The sequence below is a fragment of the Cherax quadricarinatus genome, chromosome 50, assembly GCF_038502225.1.
Source record: "Cherax quadricarinatus isolate ZL_2023a chromosome 50, ASM3850222v1, whole genome shotgun sequence".
Classification (NCBI taxonomy): domain Eukaryota; kingdom Metazoa; phylum Arthropoda; class Malacostraca; order Decapoda; family Parastacidae; genus Cherax; species Cherax quadricarinatus.
The window spans coordinates 24,426,680-24,451,845 of NC_091341.1; the positions used below are offsets into that span (position 1 = coordinate 24,426,680).

Below are 25,166 nucleotides of genomic sequence, written 5' to 3' on the forward strand. Positions count from 1 at the left end.
AAAGTGTGGGGTGGCTTCAGATCTTTTAATCAAGAATCCTTCACTAGCATCATCCCAACTCCCCTTTAAGAAAACGAGGTAGAAAGGATATGAAAGGGAGATTAATATTTTAGATGGCTGTTTTATATCTTTTTGTATTACGAGGTATATACAGCTCCTCACTTAACGGCGGAGTTCCGTTCCTAAGAACTCGTCAGTAACCGAATTCATCACTAAGTGAGGAGCATGCTATAATGGTAGTGGGTTTGTGTCAACCATCTTTGATACTGTTTAAATGTCACCTTTGCACCATTTATGACATTTCTGGTATATTTTTAAATGTTTATACAGTAGTGTACTGTATATTGTAATAAACGGAATAGAGGAAATTAGTTCTAACATACATTATTTAGGCATGCATACTGGTCAGAGAGCCCGTCATAAGTCCGAGCCGTTGGTAAAAGAGTACGTCGCTAAGTGAGGAAAGGCTGTATACAATACTGAGAAATCTATTTTTTGTTTCTCATCACTATATTTCCAAGTAATCATCTTCCATAGTTTTTTATGATCTCTATTATACCTGACATTTCAGTCTTTCCCTTCCTCTTGCTTGGTCATTCTGTCATCACTCCATCTGTTTAATTTTAATACAGTCTAGTTCCTTGGTTTTTGCATTCTTCAGTTTCCAGACTACCTGCTTCAGTTCTTCATAAGCTAAAATAAAAATTTATTTGGAACTTTAACCTGGAGGGTTACCCACCCAGGATAACCTAAGAAAGTCAGTGCATCATCGAAGACTGTCTGTCTTATTTCCATTGGGGTCCTTCAATCTTGTCCCTCAAGATGTGACCCACAACAGTCGACTAACATCCCGGTAAGTACCTCCTGCTAGATGAACAGGGACAGCAGGTGTAAGGAAACCTTTTCTGCATGTATAAGTTCCATCAAACATCTTAACTACTGGGAACACCTGGAAGCACTTGACTTGTACTCACTGGAGTGCAGGCGAGAGAGACGTATCATAATCTACACTTGGAAGATTCCAAAGGAACTGGTTCCTAATCTGCACACAGAAATCATTCTCTATGAAAGCAAAAGACTTGGCAGGCGATGCAACATACCCTCAGTGAAAAGTAGGGACGCCACTGATACACTAAGAGAAAACACAATAAGTGTCTGGGGCCCAAGACTGTTAAACAGCCTCCCACCAGCCATAAGGGGCATTACCAATAGACCACTGGTTGTCTTCAAGAGGGAGCTGGACAGCTACCTAAAGTTGGTGCTGGATCAACCGGGCTGTGGTTTGTATGAACTACGTGCAGCCAGCAGTAACAGCCTCGTTGATCAGGCCCTTATCCACCGGGAGGCCTCATTGTGGACTGGGATGCAGGAATGTTGATCCCTGGAATACCCTCCAGGTATACTCCAGGTAGGTATGTTTCCACTCATGCTGGGGATTGAACCACGGATACTCACTGTGTGAGATGAGTGTTCCTGGTAACTGGTTAAATAGTCATGGACCATGAATGTTGACAGGGGTCTCTAAATATACCTATGGCACCTCACTTTTCTTGGGGCTTACCTTCTGAAGAGCAGGGGTGCCATAACCAGAATTACCATAACAAACATCTTATGCAAACAGGGCTTCGTGCAGGCTCCCAGTATCCATCTTACCATATCTGTCTAAAATGTCATATTTAAGTTACTTTCAGCATAAAATACAATTCCATCAGTAATTCTGATAAAGTTTGAAAATCCATGAATTTTAGCTAAAAAATCAGGTTTGTCTGAAGTGTTTTAAATGCTCCAAATCGTTGAAATATGCAGTAAAACATCATTTTTACCATATTTTTCGTACCCCCAGATTACCTATTGTTCAGGGGGTCAATTTCGCCTATCTGATGCCCACCATCACCATCCTCTCCATGTCCTTCCCCACCTGCGACAGTCTCAACCTTGAGAACATGACACTGGCGCAGAAAGAGGAGGAGTGGCAGATGAGGATGAGGGAGATACAAGGGGCCATTGCTGTCTCTGCCATTTTCCAGGTCTTTGTTGGCTACACAGGTAAGCGCTGGACGAATCCTTGTGGCTGTAAATATAGGTTTGCCTTGCATGACAGTATCCCTAAATTGTTTTAATATTTTTAGGCTGATATCCATCTTGGACATCAAAAACAAGAGGTACAGTCTGGCTAGGGAAGTATACATAATTATAGAAATTACAGAGGGCTGCCTCAGTTGCACCATGATTTATAAATGCACATATCAGTTAACAATAGTATATATATAGCCTCTCCTTGCGTAATGATGGAGTTCCGTTCCTAAGACCATGTCACTAAACGAATTTGTTGCTAAATGTGTGGAACATACTATAATGGTAGTGCGTCTGTGTCAACCATTTTTAATATTGTTCTAATGTCACCTTTGCACCATATATAACATTATTTAGGTATAAATACTGGGGTCCTCAATCTTGTCCCTCAGGATGCGACCCACACCAGTCGACTAACACCCAGGTACCTATTTGCTGCTAGGTGAACAGGACAATAGGTGTAAGGAAACGTGTCGAAATGTTTCCACCCGCCGGGAATCGAACCCGGGCCCTCCGTGTGTCAAGCGGGAGCTTTAGCCACCAGGCCACCGAGCCTGTTAATCCCCCTTATGTATACTGGTAGGCAGTTGAACAGTCTTGGGTCCCTGACACTTATTGTGTTCTCTTAATATACTTGTGGCATTCCTGCTTTTCATTGGAGGGATGTTGCATCTCCTGCCAAGTCTTTTTCTTTAATAGGGAATGATTTTTGTGTGCGGATTTGGGACTAGCCCCTCTAAGATTTTTCAGGTGTACATATATTATGTATTGAGGTAGTAGGTTGGTAGACAGCAACCACCCAGGGAGGTAGGATTGCTGGTGACCTTTTTCTGTCTATTGAACATGCAAGGTTTCAGGTACGTCTTGCTACTTCTACTTACTTCTACTTCTACTTACACGTCCGTACAAGCATATACAGCGGTCCCTTGTTTATCATCATTAATCTGTTCCTGGAAGTGCGACGATTATCAAAATAGATGATTTTCGAATCAATTTTCCCCATAAGAAATAATGTAAATACAATTAATCTGTTCCTGGCACCCAGAAGTATTAAAACAAAAATTTTTTTTACATGAAATATAGATGTAGTACATAAACAATACAATGGGACATGATGAATGAAACATTAACAGCATAACACTTACCTTTATTGGCGATTCTTCTTAGTGTATGGAAGACTGGAGGAGGAAAGAGATTTGATTAGTTACTGCTTGGAAGGGAAATCCCCTTCCATCAACACCTCAGGTACCAAATCCTTTTCTGGGGTTACATACTTCTCTTCTCTGTTTCTTAATGCCACTAGGACCAGCTTGAGAGTCACTGGAGTCCTGTCTCGCAAAAAAAGTGTCCAGAGAGCTCTGTTTCTGGCGTCTCTTTAAAACTTCCCTAAAATGGACCAAGACTCTGTCACTGTACAAGTTGCCAATATAGCTTGCAACATCCTTCTCAGGGTGATGTTTCTCCATAAATCTTTCCATCCTATCCCACATTTCAAAAATCTCCTTAATTTCTGAAGAAGGCACCTTCTTCCATCTCTCTTCCTCCTCTGCAGCAAGATTCTGAGCTGTGATCTGTTGCTGTTCCTGCTGAAGCTCTTGCAGCTCCTCAGTGGTTAGCTCTTCGTTGTGGTCCTCCACCAACTCTTCCACATCCTCCAAACTCACATCCAACCCCATGGAACTCCCCAATGCCACAATAGATTTCACAACTGACATAGGCTCATCAGGATCAGCCACAAACCCTTCAAAATCCCTCTTGTGGACACAGTCTGGTCACAATTTTCTCCAAGCAACAACAGCTTCCTTGATTTCCTTTTTCTTTGCCACAATGGAAGATATGGTTGTATGGGGTTTGTTATACATCCTGGCCAGTTCGGCCACACGTACGCCACTTTCATATTGTTCAATGATGTTTTTCTTAAATTCAATCGTATTTCTCACCTTCTTTACCAAAGGCTTGGCACTAGGAGCTTTCTTTGGAGCCATGGTAGCTTATTTAGCACTTGCAAGCACTAAAATGAATGGAATATTATGAAATATTTCATATGAACAAGTGAGGGGACCGTCGCTCACTGGTAAACAATGGCACACTGGCTGGGAAGGGAGGCCGAGGTGGCTCAGAGCTGTGAGTAAGCGTTGAGGACGAAAGACGATTAGCGAGTCAACCGACCATTTGCGAGCCAATGTTTGGACAAAAATAACGGGATGATTTCCGAAAAGGACGACTATTGAGCCCGACGATTATTGAGGGACCACTGTACATGTATGTGCAAACTTCTCTGGGTTTTCTTCTATTTTCTTCCTAGTTCTTGTTCTTGTTTATTTCTACTTATCTCCACGGGCAGTTGGAACAGAAGTCTTCCTCTGTAAGCCGTGTATGTTGTAAGAGACAACTAAAATGCCGGTAGCAAGGGTCTAGCAACCCCTTCTCCTTTATATACACAATGTAGTATAACTAAATTTAAAAAGAGTAACTTGAGTTTTTCTTTTTGGGCCACCCTGCCTCGGTGGGATATGGCTGGTCTGTTACAAGAAGATTATCATGTATCTTTCTTGCACATAAAACCTTTACCCCCTTTTCTCCAGAAAAAAACCATAACATGGGCGGGGATAGAACCCGTGATCAGAGAGTCATAACACTCCAGACTGATGCGTTAGCCACTGGGCCAGCTGGCTAAAGTATAATTCATCCAACTAGGTGTATTTATGCACCATAGGAAGGTTAGCATAGGCACACTGTAAGCACAAATGCAAGTTTTTGCAGGCTAATCTCCCGCCAGCTTGGCCGTGACTAACTCTAGCTCAAGTCCCCTCAAAGCCGTCATCATGACTCACGGAATTGTAATGATACAATTGCAAACAAACCATACCTTATTGTAGCTAGCTGACCATGTGGCTAATGTGTCGGTCTGGAGTTTTATGACTCTCTGATCATGGGTTCTATCCCCACCCATGGTATGCTTTATTAGCAATCATGTCATTACGATTTTGTGAGTCATTTCTCCATCCTTACTTAGGATGACCCCCTACATACATTCCTATTTTGCATTTATTTTTATTCAACTTTAATGAGATAATGATTGTATATTACTGTCAGTAAGCTTGGATTTTTTTTTTTTTAACAAGTCAGCCGTCTCCCACCGAGGCAGGGTGACCCAAAAAGAAAGAAAATCCCCAAAAAGAAAATACTTTCATCATTCAACACTTTCACCTCACTCACACATAATCACTGTTTTTGCAGAGGTGCTCAGAACACAACAGTTTAGAAGCATATATGTATAAAGATACACAACATATCCCTCCAAACTGCCAATATCCCGAACCCCTCCTTTAGAGTGCAGGCATTGTACTTCCCATTTCCAGGACTCGAGTACGGCTATATAAAAATAACCGGTTTCCCTGAATCCCTTCACTAAATATTACCCTGCTTACACTCCAACAGATCGTCAGGTTCCAAATACCATTCGTCTCCATTCACTCCTATCGAACACGCTCACGCATGCCTGCTGGAAGTCCAAGCCCCTCGCCCACAAAACCTCCCTTACCTCTTCTTTCCAACCTTTTCGAGGATGACCCCTACCCCGCCTTCCTTCCCCTACAGATTTGAACACTCTTCATGTCATTCTACTTTGATCCATTCTCTCTAAATGACCAAACCACCTCAACAACCCCTCTTCAGCCCTCTGACTAATACTTTTATTAACTCCACACCTTCTCCTAATTCCCACACTCGAACAGGCGATAAATGAAGTGCCCATGCACTCTGCCCCAGGGCCAGACTCATGGAACTCCGTGTTCATCAAGAACTGCAAGAAGCCCCTATCACGTGGTTTTACCATCCTATGGAGAGGGAGCATGGAGACGGGGGTCGTCCCACAGTTACTAAAAACAACAGACAGCCCCACTCCACAAAGGGGGCAGTAAAGCAATAGCAAAGAACTACAGACCGATACCACTAACATCCCATATCATAAAAATTTTTGTAAGGGTCCTAAGAAGCAAGATCACCACCCATCTAGATACCCATCAGTTACACAACCCAGGGCAACATGGGTTTAGAGCAGGTCACTCCTGTCTGTCCCAACTACTGGATCACTACGACAAGGTCCTAAATGCACTAGAAGACAAAAAGAATGTAGATGTAATATATACAGACTTTGCAAAAGCCTTCGACAAGGGTGACCATGGCGTAATAGCACACAAAATGCGTGCTAAAGGAATAACAGGAAATGTAGGTAGATGGATCTATAATTTCCTCACAAACAGAAGACAAAGAGTAGTAGTCAACAGAGTAAAGTCTGAGGCGGCTACGGTGAAAAGCTCTGTTCCACAAGGCACAGTACTTGCTCCCATCTTGTTTCTCATCCTCATATCTGACATAGACAAGGATGTCAGCCACAGCAATGTCTTCCTTTGCAGATGACACCTGAATCTGCATGACAAGTGTCTTCCATTGCAGACACCGCAAGGCTCCAGGCGGACATCAACCAAATCTTTCAGTGGGCTGCAGAAAACAATATGAAGTTCACCAATGAGAAATTTCAGTTACTCCGATATGGTAAACATGAGGAAATTAAAACTTCTTCAGAGTACAAAACAAATTCTGGTCACAAAATAGAGCGAAAAACCAACGTCAAAGACCTGGGAGTGATCATGTCGGAGGATCTCACCTTCAAGGACCATAAAATTGTATCAATCGCATCTACTAGAAAAATGACAGGATGGATAATGAGAACCTTCAAAACTAGGGATGCCAAGCCCATGATGACATACTTCAGGTCGCTTGTTTTATCTAGGCTGGAATATTGCTGCATACTAACAGCACCTTTCAAGGCAGGTGAAATTGCTGACCTAGAAAACATACAGAGAACCTTCACGGCGCGCATAACGGAGATAAAACATCTCAATTACTGGGAGCGCTTGAAGTTCCTGAACCTGTACTTCATGGAACGCAGGCAGAAGAGATACATGATTATATACACCTGGAAAATCCTAGAGGGACTAGTGCCGAACTTGCACACGAAAATCACTCGCAACAAAAGCAAAAGACTCGGCAGACAATGCAACATCCCCCCAATGAAAAGCAGGGGTGTCACTAGCACATTAACCCAACTGTCCAAGCAGATCTACATTCACATGCGTAGTGCTCCAAAAGTAGATCTATGTTTTTTTACATATTTTCATATATAAAAAAAGTAGATCAAAGTTTTTTTACACTTTCAAATGTAAAAAAAGAAAAGAAGATCTACTTTTTTTACATACTTTCAAATGCTGAAAGAACGTAGATCTACGTTTGGACAGTTAAAGGGTTAAGAGACAATACAATAAGTGTCAGGGGCCCCGAGACTGTTCAACTGCCTCCCAGCATACATAAGGGGGATTACAAATAGACCTCTGGCTGTCTTCAAGCAGGCACTGGACAAGCACCTAAAGTCGGTACCTGACCAGCCGGGCTGTGGCCCGTACGTTGGATTGCATGCAGCCAGTAGTAACAGCCTGGTTGATCAGGCTCTGATACACCATGAGGCCTGGTCACAGACCGGGCTGCGGGGGCATTGACCCGGAACTGTCTCCAGGTAAACTCCGAATTTTCTGCATAATATTTACACCACACATTGCCCTTAGACAGGACATCTCCACTGCCTCCAACCACCTCCTCGCTGCTGCATTCACAACCCAAGCTTCACACCCATATACGAGTGTTGGTACTACTATACTTTCATACATTCCCTTCTTTGCCTTCATAGATAACGTTTTTTGTCTCCACATATACCTCAACACACCACTCGCCTTTTTTCCCTCATCAATTCTATGATTAACCTCATCCTTCATAAATCCATCCGCCGACACGTCAACTCCCAAGTACAGTATCTGAAACATTCACTTCTTCCATACTCCTCCTCCCCAATTTGATATCCAATTTTTCTTTATCAAAATCATTTGATACTGTAAGCTCATTTAATAATGCATTTTTAAAACAATGGGGACAATAATGTTCTCTCTTTCTATCTGCAGTGAACTTAGGTTTTCAGAATACATGTTTCAAATATATATGTATTAATCATATTCTGTTTTGCATTAGTACGTATATGAATATTGAGGTATGAATGATGAAACTATTTAAGCATGCTATTAATCACTTACTGAGTATATACAATCTAATTAAGAGTAAAGGACTGTAAGTAAAATAATGTGACACAGCATGTACTCGGTGGGAGACGGCCGACTTGTTAAAAAAAATATATATATATATATATATTATTTATTTTTATTTTTTTTTTTATTATCGCACTGGCCGATTCCCACCAAGGCAGGGTGGCCCGAAAAAGAAAAACTTTCACCATCATTCACTCCATCACTGTCTTGCCAGAAGGGTGCTTTACACTACAGTTTTTAAACTGCAACATTAACACCCCTCCTTCAGAGTGCAGGCACTGTACTTCCCATCTCCAGGACTCAAGTCCGGCCTGCCGGTTTCCCTGAACCCCTTCATAAATGTTACTTTGCTCACACTCCAACAGCACGTCAAGTATTAAAAACCATTTGTCTCCATTCACTCCTATCAAACACGCTCACGCATACCTGCTGGAAGTCCAAGCCCCTCGCACACAAAACCTCCTTTACCCCCTCTCTCCAACCTTTCCTAGGCCGACCCCTACCTCGCCTTCCTTCCACTACAGACTGATACACTCTTGAAGTCATTCTGTTTCGCTCCATTCTCTCTACATGTCCGAACCACCTCAACAACCCTTCCTCAGCCCTCTGGACAACAGTTTTGGTAATCCCGCACCTCCTCCTAACTTCCAAACTACAAATTCTCTGCATTTTATATATATATATATATTGACAGGTTTGGTGGGTCTGGTGATGCGCTGGGTGACACCACTCACTATTATACCCACAATCACCATGTTGGGACTAGCACTGTTCTCCCTGGGCACCAAGCAAGCCGCAACACACTGGGGCATCTCTTCACTGTACGTCACCCTCCTCACTCCTTTCAACCATGTGTACACATGAGGGTGGGAGGCAGTTGTACTGTATGTATTGAGTTTTTAGTTGGCCAAGTGATAGGTAATAATTAGATTAAGATAGGATGCATACTAGCATGCCAAAAAAGTGTTTCATATTTGTGGAACAAATTGCCTAGTGTACTCACTCAAGCAAATTGTTGGGAAGCTTTAAGGATGAGTTGAACAGATATATGAGAAGGAAACGTTGCTTAGAGAGGAAGACCTACCTGGTATGGCCCACAAGCCTTATTTAATGCTCATTTTTTCAATAAAGTGGTGAGTAGTCTCTCACATCTGTTAGTAATTGCTTGATAGTGCAGTAGTCCATTGTAACATTTCTGATAGAACATGTATCCCACTTCTGTAGAACACTGCTGCTGCTGGTACTGGTGTCACAGTACTTAAAGAACCTAAAGACTCCTTTACCTGCATTTACTGGTCCAAAGGGATTTCATATTGTGTGGATCCCGCTCTTCACGTACTTCCCGGTAAGTAAAAGGGCTTAGAAGAGGCACTTGTAAGATGGGACAATGACAACCTAGAAAGAATGATAGAAAGTAATATACTTTGCTTTGCCTCACTACAAGTTATGAGGAGTTAAGTTGGTTTATCTTAATATTTTCCATGTATCTCTGTGTATACTGTACTCATTCAATAACAGAAAAGAGGCTTAACAAAAAAAGTTCAGTATTCCAGTGACAGGTGAAGAGAGCATTTCTATCTATAAAAATCAGGGGCTGAGGTAGTGTGAAAACTGTTCCTCATATTATCCTTAGAAGCACATCTAGCCATTCTTATCTATAGAATACTGGACACAGAAGTGATTTGTGCCAGTATTCTTTCATAATGCATGCAGTTTGTAGGAAATTTGCCTTGGCTTACCAATTTACTTGGCTTACCAATACTACTTAGAGCATTTTTTTTTTTTTTGTAAGAAACCAAGGGTGTTGTCAATATGGAAGAATATTTTCAACTCTGCTCTATATCTTATTGCAAGTCTAAATATGATACATGTATGTTATATTGAATGACATGTAATCTTTTTCATAATTCACAAACACTTCAATTCCCAGGTAAGAACCAGAAATAATGGATTTAAGTTGGATAAATTTAGATTTAGAAAGGACATGGGTAAGTACTGGTTTTCTAACAGAGTTGTAGATGCGTGGAACAGTCTTCCCAGTGGGGTGATAGAGGCTAGGACTTTGGGTAGCTTTAAGAAGTGACTGGACAAATATATGAGTGGGAGGGGCTGGGTTTGATTGGTGTCATTAGGTACGGGAGTTATTTCTTGGGTAGCTTTAGGTAGAGGTCGTTTTGATAAGGACCTGCCTCGCATGGGCCAGTAGGCCTTCTGCAGTGTTCCTCCATTCTTATGTTCTTAAACAAATTACAGTATTATATTCATGGGGCAGAGCAGTAAAGTCATAGGGATCAGGTTCAATCAAAGGATGAAAAGGGCAAATGCAATTTCTTGGATCAAAAGACCTTCTTTGAGGGAGGTTCTTTAATGCCAGTGGTATGGATTGCATTGCATTAAGATTTATGGTTAAAATCTAAGATGGGTTAGTATTGGTAGTAGTAGTAATTAGTTTAGAAAAATGAATTTTTCCTGCAGTATTATAATTATTTGGAAGACACTATACCTGTAGGGGGTCATATAATTTGGAAGAGGGGAAAGAGAGCTAAATCTCTAGGGGTCATACAGTGCATGGGAAATTAGGAGTCAGGTTCAGTCCAAGGAAGGAAAGGACATGTTCAATGCCTTTGATCAGAAGTGTCTCACCAACACCAAGGAACCTCTCTAGAGGGAAGAAAATATGAAGATAATAGCAGAATATATTAATTGCATATAAAATTGTAGCAATAATAATGTAATGCTGTATGCAATAATTAACAAATACCCAACTTTGTTAGTTACTAAGGTTGCTATCATTCTTGCATTCATGGTAAATGTACCATTAGCTGCTGCTGGTGGTGTTTTTCTCTTGGGCCCTTTGTGGGGTCCTCACCGCCTACAACCTCCTCCCTGAGGGATCTCTTGCTCGTACCGATTCCTCAGGTCTGCTCATCAGAGACTCCAGTTGGTTCAGAATCCCTTACCCAGGTCAGTATTCACTATCAGGTTCAGTTCTTCCTCTTTTCAATCCTTTACCTGGAATTACCTATGGAAGAAACTGGTTCATATCATTCACAAAGTGAAGATACAGGCAGGTCTTGCTTTACAGCACTTATCTTTTTGTTTTGCTACTGCAGTGTTTTTTCAGTTATACCTATTCTTCATATATTCAGATTTCTTACAATAAATGTATTCACCACTCGCTATAAGCTATGAAAATATTTTAAGGTAAGTAATGTGTGTACTGTATATATATATTTTTTTAGGCCTACTTCTATTGCTCACTTAATATATGAAGGTGTAAACATGTTATCAGGCTTTTATATGCATTTGAAAATGAAAAAAGGCCGTTTCATTTTCCAGCAGTAGCCTGGATCCTAACCTGCTGTATAAACAGAGCCTGCCTGTATTAACTAGACTTTCTGGTTCATCCTGGACAATTATTATTAGTAAGAAAGGAAAGCCTCCAGTTTGTTTTTATATAGATGTTTGATTTTCTCAGGAAATTATGTGCTTTAATATTCAGGACATGTATGACTTGATCTGACCTCCCTCTAGTTTAGCCTGGCTTTTGATTTATTTTAGCCTTTTCTTCACACTTTACCTAAAGACAGCCTTAGAATTAGTATTATTATATTAAAAACATGTAATAAACTTTTATCGCTCATATAGCACTGTAAGTAAGGGTGTGCAAGGATAGATGTTAGTGGAGGTGGAGTTTGCATGACTGAATGTCATATAATTTCCACTTCTCATTTCTGGGTTGTACAAGTGCTGGTATGTTAATACCTACAGACTGTGGGAATAAATCACACATGAACAATTAAGAAAGAAGTTTATTGAATGAAACATTTTGCCAAATTGGTGGCAACAGACATTTTAAGTTCACGGGAAGACCACCAATAATGACGACCTTATTCATATCCACTTAGCAGGGAGTCATCATTGGGATTTCCACCCCACTCTCTTGAGGGGAAATGCGAGTACAGACGCTACTCTACTTATGAACATTTGGGTTCGGACATACAAACAAACTGCTGTGTTTACCTGGAGTTTACCTGGAGAGAGTTTCGGGGGTCAACGCCCCCGCGGCCCGGTCTGTGACCAGGACCCTGGTGGATCAGAGCCTGATCAACCAGGCTGTTACTGCTGGCTGCACGCAAACCAACGTACGAGCCACAGCCCGGCTGGTCAGGAACCGACTTTAGGTGCTTGTCCAGTGCCAGCTTGAAGACTGCCAGGGGTCTGTTGGTAATCCCCCTTATGTATGCTGGGAGGCAGTTGAACAGTCTCGGGCCCCTGACACTTATTGAATGGTCTCTTAACGTGCTAGTGACACCCCTGCTTTTCATTGGGGGGATGTTGCATCGTCTGCCAAGTCTTTTGCTTTCGTAGTGAGTGATTTTCATGTGCAAGTTCGGTACTAGTCCCTCTAGGATTTTCCAGGTGTATATAATCATGTATCTCTCCCGCCTGCGTTCCAGGGAATACAGGTTTAGGAACCTCAAGCGCTCCCAGTAATTGAGGTGTTTTATCTCCGTTATGCGCGCCGTGAAGGTTCTCTGTACATTTTCTAGGTCAGCAATTTCACCTGCCTTGAAAGGTGCTGTTAGTGTGCAGCAATATTCCAGCCTAGATAGAACAAGTGACCTGAAGAGTGTCATCATGGGCTTGGCCTCCCTAGTTTTGAAGGTTCTCATTATCCATCCTGTCATTTTTCTAGCAGATGCGATTGATACAATGTTATGGTCCTTGAAGGTGAGATCCTCCGACATGATCACTCCCAGGTCTTTGACGTTGGTGTTTCGCTCTATTTTGTGGCCAGAATTTGTTTTGTACTCTGATGAAGATTTAATTTCCTCGTGTTTACCATATCTGAGTAATTGAAATTTCTCATCGTTGAACTTCATATTGTTTTCTGCAGCCCACTGAAAGATTTGGTTGATGTCCGCCTGGAGCCTTGCAGTGTCTGCAATGGAAGACACTGTCATGCAGATTCGGGTGTCATCTGCAAAGGAAGACACGGTGCTGTGGCTGACATCCTTGTCTATGTCAGATATGAGGATGAGGAACAAGATGGGAGCGAGTACTGTGCCTTGTGGAACAGAGCTTTTCACCGTAGCTGCCTCGGACTTTACACTGTTGACTACTACTCTCTGTGTTCTGTTAGTGAGGAAATTATAGATCCATCAACCGACTTTTACTGTTATTCCTTTAGCACGCATTTTGTGCGCTGTTACGCCATCATCACACTTGTCGAAGGCTTTTGCAAAGTCTGTATATATTACATCTGCATGCTTTTTGTCTTCTAGTGCATCTAGGACCTCGTCATAGTGATCCAATAGTTGAGACAGACAGGAGCGACCTGTTCTAAACCCATGATGCCCTGGGTTGTGTAACTGATGGGTTTCTAGATGGGTGGTGATCTTGCTTCTTAGGACCCTTTCAAAGATTTTTATGATATGGGATGTTAGTGCTATCGGTCTGTAGTTCTTTGCTGTTGCTTTACTGCCCCCTTTGTGGAGTGGGGCTATGTCTGTTTTTTTAGTAACTGTGGGATGACCCCCGTGTCCATGCTCCCTCTCCATAGGATGGTAAAGGCTCGTGATAGGGGCTTCTTGCAGTTCTTGATGAACACGGAGTTCCATGAGTCTGGCCCTGGGGCAGAGTGCATGGGCATGTCATTTATCGCCTGTTTGAAGTCATTTGGCATCAGGATGACATTGGATAGGCTTGTGTTAACCAAATTCTGTGGCTCTCCCATAAAAAATTCATTTTGATCTTCGACTCTCAGTCTGGTTAGCGGCTTGCTAAAAACTGAGTCATATTGGGACTTGAGTAGCTCACTCATTTCCTTGCTGTCATCTGTGTAGGACCCATCTTGTTTAAGTAGGGGCCCAATACTGGACGTTGTTCTCGACTTTGATTTGGCATAGGAGAAGAAATACTTTGGGTTTCTTTCGATTTCATTTATGGCTTTTAGTTCTTCCTGTGATTCCTGACTCTTATAAGATTCCTTTAGCTTAAGTTCGATGCTTGCTATTTCTCTGACCAGTGTCTCCCTACGCATTTCAGATATATTGACCTCTTTTAGCCGCTCTGTTATTCTTTTCCATCGCCTGTAAAGGGAGCGCCTGTCTCTTTCTATTTTACATCTACTCCTCCTTTTTCTTAGAGGAATAAGCCTTGTGCATACATCGAGTGCCACCAAGTTAATCTGTTCTAGGCATAAGTTGGGGTCTGTGTTGCTTAGTATATCTTCCCAGCTTATATCAGTTAGGACTTGGTTTACTTGGTCCCACTTTATGTTTTTGTTGTTGAAGTTGAATTTGGTGAATGCACCCTCGTGACTAATCTCATTATGTCGGTCTGGGGCTCCGCGCATACATGTCTGAACCTCAATTATGTTGTGATCTGAGTATATTGTTTTTGATATGGTGACATTTCTTATCAGATCATCATTGTTAGTGAAGATGAGGTCTAGTGTATTCTCCAGTCTAGTAGGCTCTATTATTTGCTGGTTTAAATTGAATTTTGTGCAGAGATTTAAAAGCTCGTGTGAGTGTGAGTTTTCATCAGAGCTGCCTCCTGGTGTTATTACTGCAACAATATTATTTGCTATATTCCTCCATTTTAGGTGCCTTAAGTTGAAATCCCCCAGGAGCAAGATGTTGGGTGCAGGAGCTGGAAGATTTTCCAGACAATGGTAAATTTTTAACAGCTGTTCCTGGAATTGCTGGGATGTTGCATCCGGAGGCTTGTAGACTACCACAGTGACTAGGTTTTGGTTCTCGATCTTTACTGCTAAAACTTCCACTACATCATTTGAGGCATTAAGCAGTTCTGTGCAAACAAGTGACTCTGCAATGTACAGGCCAACCCCTCCAGCCACGGTATTGTGCCTTTTTTGTTATTTATTTGCCTGTTCACTCTGTCACATCTGTATAGGTTGTAACCTGGGATCCATATTTCGTTGTCCAAGTGATCCTTTATGTGGGTCTCAGTGAAAGCCGCGAACATTGCCTTTGCCTCTGCAAGCAGTCCACGGATGAAAGGTATTTTGTTGTTTGTTGCTGGCTTTAGACCCTGTATATTTGCAAAGAAGAATGTCATTAGACTGGTGGTATTGTTGGTACTGGGGGGGGATTTTTTTCCGGCATTAGTATCTGTATCTGTTGGTTTGGAGTGGAGGCCATCGACTGTGGTTCCACTCCAGGAATGACTGGATTTGGTGTACAATTTCTGCCATTTCCTGCCAGTTTTTTTTTTCCTTCCTGGCACTAAAAAACCTCTCCCTCTTGAGTGGCTGTGGCTACCCAGGTTTTCCCATGGCCTGAATGTTTTGTATCTTTTTGTCCCCTTTAGATGGTGTGCCTGGCAATTTAAGTTATAGCACAGTCTTTCCTGTACTGAAGAGGTACACATTTCAGGGTGAAAAAGCTTACAGGAAGGGAGTTTGTATTTTGATGTTGTCATAGGGGCACGGCATTTTCTAGGGTGGTCATAGTTGCACGTCCCGTCTGTTTTTCCAGATTTCCCATGTCTGCAGATACCAAGTGCATAGTATGTGCACAGGCTTGGTTTCCGTTTGCCTTGGGTTTCTGTGACTGTATTCCCTGTTGCATGTTTACCTGTCTTATTCCTATCCTCCCTAGCACCAACAATGTAGCTCCCACCAGTTGTTTTTGGTAATATATCCTCACTATTGCTAATGGAGTCCTCTTGTTTGCTATTTCCTGTGGTATTTCTAGTTTGCAATATTGGTTTTTATCTTATCTTTGACTACACTTGTTTCCCCACTACGGCTCCTGTCCCCTATGAGGTCATTTACATGTATTCCTTCCTGCGTATAATTCCCGACTACCTGGACAAAATCTCCAGCTTCACCATTACTGTCTCCCAGGACAGCACCTCCAGCTTCATCATTACTGTCTCCCAGGACAGCACCTCCAGCTTCACCATTACTGTCTCCCAGGACAGCACCTCCAGCTTCACCATTACTGTCTCCCAGGACAGCACCTCCAGCTTCACCATTACTGTCTCCCAGGACAGCACTATCAGCCCCACATTTACTGACAACCAGGACATTACCTCCAGCCTTACAGTTTCTGACTACATGGCCAGTATCAAGGGCAGTACCATTCAGCCCAGACTTTTTATGTTCCCCTCTGTTGTAGAAAGCTTCCAGGTTTTCTATGAAAGCAGCTTTGATGTTATCCTCTTTTAATATCCTTGTGATTTTAGTCCACAGATTTATCTCATTTGGGCATACCCAAAAACACTTCCCTGTTTTAATACTGCTTGTAGCTAGTTCTTGGATATCTGCACAAGGGACGTGACACCAATTTCCACAAAAAAGACAATTTATCGATGTGGAAGCCTGTTTGTTTGATTGACTGCAGACTATACAGAGCTTCATAATGATTTGAATGGTTGATTTACTGTAATTCTACTTGCAACCTCTTGAATATTCTATTAATAACCTCCTTAAATGAAGCTCTAGCTATTTATATTTCTATTTCTAACTGTACTTGTATATTGGACAGCTTACCATGTACGTTCCTGATTTATATTTATTGTTTGTGTTTGATAAGGGCGCCTACGACCCCATCCGTTTACAGTCTGCTTTAGTTGAAGTTCCATTTGCAATTCTTCCGCAAATCCAAATTTTGAGTTGCTTGCCTTCTACATAGTAGGACATTTTGCCGTAACCCATGCCAGGGAGCACCAAAGTCAATGGAGCTGACGATTGAAGATTTGATGGAGCTGGAAGAGATGCAGCGTAAAGAAGAGCAGGAGGAATGAGATGAAACTGTTCCTTCTAAAAGTTTGAGATGAAAATGATGGCTGAGGCATTTTCTCTTATAGAGAGAGGTCTCCGTATGTTTGAGCTTCAGGACCCAAACATCGAAAGATTCTCAAAGGTTTCAACTGGTGTTAACAATTCTATCTCATGCTATTGTCTTACATATGATGAGGAGAGAGAAAAATGGTGCAAACTTCCTTAGACAGATTCTTCAGACCAGTGCTTTCTACCTCAAAAGTCTCTTCAGATGTTGAAGAAACCCAGGCTTATGAAACCCTGACTGACAAAGCATTTGATGACGAAGTGTATGAGGTTGATGACCCTCTCCCCCAGTAGCCCCACACAACCTCCGATCTTCCTTTCATCTATCACCTTAAGTTTATTGTACCAATTAAAAAAGGTAAGACTTTTTTATTACAGTATGTATTTATTATTAAAATATACTTTAGTATTAAGAGCCGTACATTGCTGATACTGTACATTATTATCTTTAAGTTTTCAATGAACAACGGCACAGAGAGAGAACAATAATAATAATGGTAATAAAATTCAAAACAATAGTTATAACTGTAACAATAGAAAAATGTCAAAATAACGACTTACGAACAATTCAAGGTACGAACATCCTTCTGGAACGTAACTTGTTCGAAAGTTGGGGGCATCTGTACATTGAATGTGTTTTTACAAAAAGAAACTCTTCCTGTTAGTATACTTCATCTTTGAGTGTAAAAGGGGCACCTTCCACATAATCAGAGACTGCAGCACCAATTCACATGAGAACGAAAAGGCACAGTACCATGACTGGAACAATATACAAATAACCTGCACATAAGAGAGAAGAGTTTATGACGATGTTTTGGTCTAACTGGGTCCAAATTGGACTGAATGATCATCATAAGCTCCTCTCTTCTATGTGCAGGTTATATCAATATTCACACGAGAGAATTTTCACCAGGTACATAGTCCTTTCTGTCAGCAGTGTAGCCAGCAACATATCTCCAGCACTCGTATGAGGGTAGCAACTAGTTCCATGAACACCATCAGGGACCTGGTTGACTTGAAACCAGCCAGCTTTGCAGAAACCAGTGCTGGTATGTATAGGATTCTTTACAAGGGGTGCAAGAATGTGTACATTTGGAAAGCAGATAAGACCCTGGACCAGTGTACGTATTTGGGAATACAGATAAGCCTACAGCCATGATATTAACAATGCATGTCTGGTATTGTATCATGTAGTCATGCGATGAGGTAGTGAGGGGGAGCAGAACTGCTTATCAAAGAGTGATTTACTTAGATCATCTGTGCCCGGAAGCCTAAATTATTGCGTTTTCAAACACTGCCGCATGAAATTGAGGGAACTTGAGCAGCTTCAGAACTCTTACCAACATGACCTGCATAACTGCGATAAACCACCTCAATTACTGGGAACGCTTGAAGTTCCTAAACCTGTACTCCCTAGAATGCAGGAGGGAGAGATACATGATTATATACACCTGGAAAATCAAAGTGGGACTAGTAGCAAACTCGCACACGACAATCACTCCCTATGAAAGCAATAGGTTGGGCAGACAGTGCAACATCCCCCCAATGAAAAGCAGGGGTGCCACTAGCACGATAAGAGACAATACAATTAGTGTCAGGGGCCCAAGACTGTTCAACTGCCTTCCAGCATACATCAGGGGGATTACCAATAGACCCCTGGGTGTCCAAGCAGGCACTGGACAGGCACCTAAAGTCAGTGCCTGACCAGCCGGGCTGTGGTTTGTATGCTGGATTACGTGCGGCCAGCAGTAACAGCCTGGTTGATCAGGCCCTGATCCACCATGAGGCATGGTCACAGACCAGGCCACAAGGGTGTTGACCCCCGGAACTCTCTCCAGGTAACCAACCAAGACATTGCCATCATGTGGCAAGAATATAGAGCATAAGAATGGAGTACTGTAGTAGGCCCACTGACCCATGCTAGGTAGGTCCTCAGATTCAGCCCTTTCCACTCTTGCAGTACATAGCACCACCCACTCGTCTGACAAATGACCTCTCTACTCTGATTTTCTGGGTTGCATCCATCCTTTCTCCACTGTACTGTACTTTTAGTCATTTCTCTATTAGGATTGCAAAAGACACCAGTGATGAACATCTTCAATAAATGCTCTGATCATGCATGTGTCACATTCCCAAACATTTGTGAGTTAGTCTGAATTGTTAAAGTTATTGTATTCTAATTTTTTCTTTGTCATTCATGTTTCTGAATGGCCATTTTGGTAGCAAATTGAAACATCAGTCTCTTAAACTTCTTGCTGTTGTCATTTTTATTTTCTTCATGGGGAAGCTCTAAATCCATAGGTTCATACAGCATCTAGGAAATGGGAGGTAGTCAATGAGTTGATTTAAGGGAAGGGTTGCTGTAGTTCCTCAGAACATGAGCCCTTTACCATAATCAAGGCAACCTCTTTCCGATTCTTTTATACTGATTTGATTTACAGTACCTGCTGCTGTGTATAAAACTGAAACTTCACAAGATTTTCTTTCTAATACTTTTTTATGCTTATTAATTCCAGTTGACAAAAGAATTCCTTGGTACATTGGCATTTGTTTCTTATTATTATTATTATGTTCATGGGGGGCATTAAACTTTTGTTATATAGTGCCCAAAAAAATGGGAGGCAGTCAGGCTTGATCCAAAGAAGAGATGAAGAGCCCTTCATCAACATAAAGGCACCATCTTCCTCTTGACTGGTAGTGCTGATATAGAGGTGGTGGCACTTAATATATCATGCTGCAGGTTTCTTTGGTAGGCTTAACCATAGCAATATTGTATGTTGCAGGTCAGTGGGGGGCACCAACGGTGAGTGCGTCAGCAGTAATTGGAGTAACAGCGAGTGTCATTGCCTCCATCATCGAGAGTATTGGGGACTACTATGCATGTGCCAAACTTTGCAGTGAGTCTTCACCCTCCAGTCAAGTACCTTAAAAGAATTTAATAAAATACTGTGTGATAACTGAATTTGAAACACTAAATAAACCTGAAGTGGTGTATTGACAGGGAAGAATAGTTTAAGAGGTAGTGTTATTTTCTCATTTTCTTAAGAATGTAGCCATGATTGTTGATAATTGAGAAAGTTATGGCATACAATATCAGGGCTTATATTAGAATGGAAATTTGGGCAAGAATTATGTATCAGTATTCTTGTGAGGAAGCAATGACTGAAACCTTATACACTTATAATGGCCAGTAGTGTCATTTGACTGACCTTGACAAGAAAGGTAGTGATACAGTAATTCTTTTGTCTAAATAAGTCACATGATGTGATCTATCATGACTTAATGCTGATTACTCTGTGCCACAGAGACAGCCTCACCACCAGTGCATGCAGTGAACCGTGGGGTTGCCTTTGAGGGCTTGGGTTGCATCCTGGCAGGTCTCTTTGGCACCAGTAGTGGCACTGCCTCCTACACCTCCAACATCATGCTCATCGGTGTCACTAAGGTATGTGGCCCAGAATTTACACAACCTCCTGCAATACTTCCATTACACAACAAAACTGATTGATGTCACTGAGGTCCATGACCTAGACATTGCAACACTCTCTCCAACATGTATAGGTTTTCTGAGGATTTTACAGTTTTTTTTTTCTCAAGAAACCGACCATATCCCACCAAGGCAGGGTGGCCCAAAAAAGAAAAACTAAAGTTTCTCTTTTAAAATTTAGTAATTTATACAGGAGAAGGGGTTACTAGCCCCTTGCTCCTGGCATTTTAGTCGCCTCTTACAACACACATAGCTTACGGAGGAAGAATTCTGTTCCACTTCCCCATGGAGATAAGAGGAAATAAACAAGAACAAGAACTAGTAAGAAAATAGAAGAAAACCCAGAGGGGTGTGTATATATATGCTTGTACATGTATGTGTAGTGTGACCTAAGTGTAAGTAGAAGTAGCAAGAAGTACCTGAAACCTTACATGTTCGTGAGACAGAAAAATGGACACCAGCAATCCTACCATCATGTAAAACAATTACAGGCTTTCGTTTTACACTCACTTGGCAGGACGGTAGTACCTCCCTGGGTGGTTGCTGTCTACCAGCCTACTACCTATAGATTTTACAGATATGCATATAAATACTGTATGGTGGCAAGTTAATTAAATTGTGGGGATTTTCAAGGCCCTCAGAGGCTGAACATGAACCAAAGATGAAGCAGATTTTCTTACTGTTTTGCCACACTGGTGCTGGAATAGGAAAGTGGCAGCTTTGGAATCTTTAGTAGTTTTGATGAGCTAGGGACCTAATTCTCTGATGAAACTTGTGGCCCTTTTACCCCAGGGACAGAGGGTCTCTGATCATATTGGAACAAAGTGGTACTGATGGGCTAAACCTTTGTTGAGATTGTGTTCTTCTCTGTCCAGCAGCACTATGTTGTTAATTAATCAACACTATGCACATGCATAATTCCACAACATAGTCTGCCATTATTCAGAGGTATGTGATCCCATCGGGGTAGATAGCAGGCATATTAAAGTTGTTGGGTAATAGACGAGGTTCTCTCTCCCAGATGGGCACTTGGTTATGGCAAGACATTAGTTGAAGGAATAAAGAAACAGAAACAGGGACAATATTGGATAAAAGCCTGCTGGATGCTCAAAGCTCCTAGCACATAAACTAACTTTACTTCCCTCCCTCTAACCCTTCCTGGGACTACCCTTAACCTTCCTTCCATTTCAGATTTATGCCCCTTGTCATTCTTATTTGCTCCTTTCTCTCTAAATATCTACCCCATCTCAACAACCCTTCTTTAACTTTTTGAGTTATACCTTTGGTAATCCCACACCACCTTCTATTCTTTGCATAATATTAGCACCATACATTGTTCCAAAACATGACACTTCCACTGCATCTAGCCTCCTTGCTGGCCATAGATAAACTTTGATATATTTATAGATTCAGTATATTTATAGATGGGATTGTAAGAGAAGTGAGTTCTCGGTGTTGTCAAGAGGTGTGGAATTATAAGACGAAGAATCTAAAACAAAGTGGGAGTTGTCACAGTTGCTTTTTGCTAATGACACTGCTTTTGGGAGATTCTGAAGAGAAGCTGCAGAGGTTGGTGACCGAGTTTGGAAAGGTATGTAAGAGAAGGAAATTAAAAGTGAACATAGGAAAGAGTAAGGTGATGAGGATAACACACACAAAAAAAATTGGTAACGAAAGATTGGATATCAGATTGGAAGGAAAGAGTATGGAGGAAGCGAATGTATTCAGATATTTGGGAGTGGACTTGTCAACAGATGGGTCTATGAAAAAATGAGGGAATCATAGAATTGATGAGGGGAAAAATGTGAGAAGTGCATTGAGGAGCCTTTGGAGACAAAAAACGTCATCCATGGAAGCAAAGAGGGGAATGTATGAGAGTATAGTTATACTAGCACTCTTATATGGGTGTGAAGCATGGGTGGTGAATGTTGCAAAAAGGAGATGGCTGAAGACAGTGGAGATGTCATGTTTGAGGGCACTGTGCAGTGTGAATATAATGCAGAAAATCTGAGGTGCGGGGTTACTAAAATTATTATTCAGAGGGCTGAAGAGGGGTTGTTGAAGTTCTCACATTAGAGAGGATGGAACAAAATAGAATGACTTGAAGAGCATATAAATCTGTAGTGGAAAGAGGGGTAGGGGTTGGCCTAGGAATGGCTGGAGGGAAGGAGTAAAGGAAGTTTTGTGTGCAAAGGGCTTGGACTTCCAGCAGGCATGCGTGAGCATGTTAGATAGGAGCGAGTGGAGACAAATGGTTTTTATGCCTTGACATGCTGTTGGAGTGTGAGCAGGTTAACATTTATGAAGGGATTCAGGGAAACTGGCAAGCCAGACTTAGTCCTGGAGGTGAGTACAGTGCCTGTGCTCTAAAGAAGGGGTGTTGATGTTGCAATTTTTTGACTGTTGTGAAGGTGTGCATCTGGCAAGATAGTGATGGAGTAAATGATGATTAAAGTGTTTCTTCTTTTTTGGGTCACCCTGCCTTGGTGGGAAATTGGTGTGTTAATAAAAAAAAATAAAATAGACTTTCCACAGAAGCCTCAACACACCACCCACTTTTTCCCCTCATCCATTCTTATCTTTCATATTATTGTGCATGTTTATTTTGAGGTATTTTTGTTGGTTTTTATTATCAAGCCTAAAATAATAATGGTAACTCACAGGTTGCAAGTCGTCGAGTTGTTCAGGTGAGCGGAGTATTGATGTTGGTGGCAGGGACCTTCAGTAAAGTGGGTGCTATATTTGCCACCATTCCTGAGCCTGTGTTGGGAAGCGCACTCATATTTATGTTCTCCCTCATCACTGGCGTGGGACTCTCTACTCTCAAGATCATCGATCTAAATTCCAACAGGAACCTCATGGTTCTTGGGTTATCCATCTTCATAGGACTTGCACTCCCAGAAGTATGATTATCATAATTTATTGTACACAAAAAATAAACCCTTGCCCAACTGCTTTCCATACATTCTTGACAAATGTACTGTATTATTATTTAATGTTAATTTTTATTGATGCTGTTATTTGAGAATATTGTATATAATTCAAACAAGAAATGCTTATGAATGTTTTGCAAAAGAATCAGTTTATTTCAGTGGATGATGAAGAACCCCCAGGCTATCAAAACAGGTTGGCTATTAATGGATCAGTCTCTTACCTCTCTGCTGCAGACTTCCATGTTTGTTGGTGGCATCTTGGGCTTCATTCTTGACAATAGTATGCCAGGTAAATTATTGAGCCTTAAGGTATATATGTGTAGCTAAGGTATATCTGTATTATTGCATTCCCTGGAGTAGTGCTAAATCTGTAGGGGTCACACATCTGAGGAAAGGGAGGTAATCAGGTTCAGTCTAAGGGAAGGATGAATCAGATTTTTGGATCAAGAGCCACTCACTACCATAGACACCTTTGAGAGGTTTATCTGTTAGTAATGGATTGTTTCTAAGGCTCATTAGTGTCTCCCTGGTAAATTAGTTTATCCCAGATAAATTATTGTAACATGGCAGCCAAAGGAAAATGGGGAAGAGGTATGGATGCAATTCAAATGGTGGTTTACTCTGTATGGTTAATTGCTGACGAGCAGGAATGATTATTTTTTTTTAATTATGTACATATTTATTAAGTTCATGGGAGCACCTGGGAAAATTGGAGGCAATCTGGTTCCAGCCAAGAAAGATTATTATAATCAAAAAGAAGCACTAAGCCACAAGGACTATACAGCCAGCCAAGAAAGAGATCAGGTTCAATTCTTTGGATCAAGAGTCCCTCACTAGCATCAGGGAATCTCCTGGGCTTTTTTTTTTTTTAATTGGAACTTTAACCCCCATATGCCAGCAGATGACATCACTGATACACAAAACTAGTATACCAAGGGTAATCACTGAGTGGATGATCATTTGACTAAGACCCACATCCGGAGACTTTTCTCTACAAATATAATTCCACCAGGTACAGACAAAGAGCGAGGACTGCTACAGTGGAACTACCATCTTGATGCCCAGCGGCCACTCCAGTCTTCTAGTAACCCTGCTGCCCACTGCTATGACCTACCCTATGGCATGAAATATCTCGCAAGGTAAGTGCATGTTATGCTGATGTGCACTCTGATAAAAGAAGATACGTGGAGAGGAATGCAAGGTGCAGACATTGATGTCAGGAATAAAGAAAAAGGAAGTAATTTAGTACTGTACCAGGGAAGGTACTCAGATTGTAGTAAATTGGCTATAGATAAAGAATGTGTATTACTACATTAAAAAATGTGCTAAACTATTACGGGGCCTTAAGAAGTTTGTTTTTATTTTATTTACAAAGTACTAGAACTTTTAAGTTATTCAGAGCATTAAACATTATCCCTTTCTGATATTACCATTAACTTGCTACTGTTGACTAATTTACTCTTGTAGTATTGTATGTAGGTCATAATCACAAAGCAATAACAATTATCCAAGGTTTTGTGTAATCCCTATCCATAATTCTTTTAATGTCATCAGCCATAAGTAGCATTACTAAATTTATGTTATAATTAATAACTTTCTATTGTCATGACTAATTCAGTCTTGGAATACTACAGAAATAGGGCATGATAACCAGGTGATTATCAGATTCACAAATTTATATTCATTAGGAATCT

The 25,166-nt window shown here is 41.4% G+C and overlaps 1 protein-coding gene across 2 annotated transcripts in view; it reads left to right on the plus strand.

The window, feature by feature from the left end:
- Window positions 1-25,166, plus strand: part of LOC128695393 (solute carrier family 23 member 1) — a gene marked incomplete at its 5' end in the record, with an annotated part of 47,239 nt that overhangs the window by 11,158 nt on the left and 10,915 nt on the right. The window contains 9 exon segments of one of the 2 annotated variants that reach the window (XM_070095539.1): window positions 1,844-2,046; window positions 8,923-9,049; window positions 9,453-9,573; window positions 11,051-11,192; window positions 19,836-19,949; window positions 20,358-20,497; window positions 23,203-23,442; window positions 23,632-23,761; window positions 24,485-24,611. In XM_070095539.1, coding sequence (XP_069951640.1) covers window positions 1,844-2,046; window positions 8,923-9,049; window positions 9,453-9,573; window positions 11,051-11,192; window positions 19,836-19,949; window positions 20,358-20,497; window positions 23,203-23,442; window positions 23,632-23,761; window positions 24,485-24,611 — 1,344 coding nt within the window. 2 annotated transcript variants of the gene reach the window in all.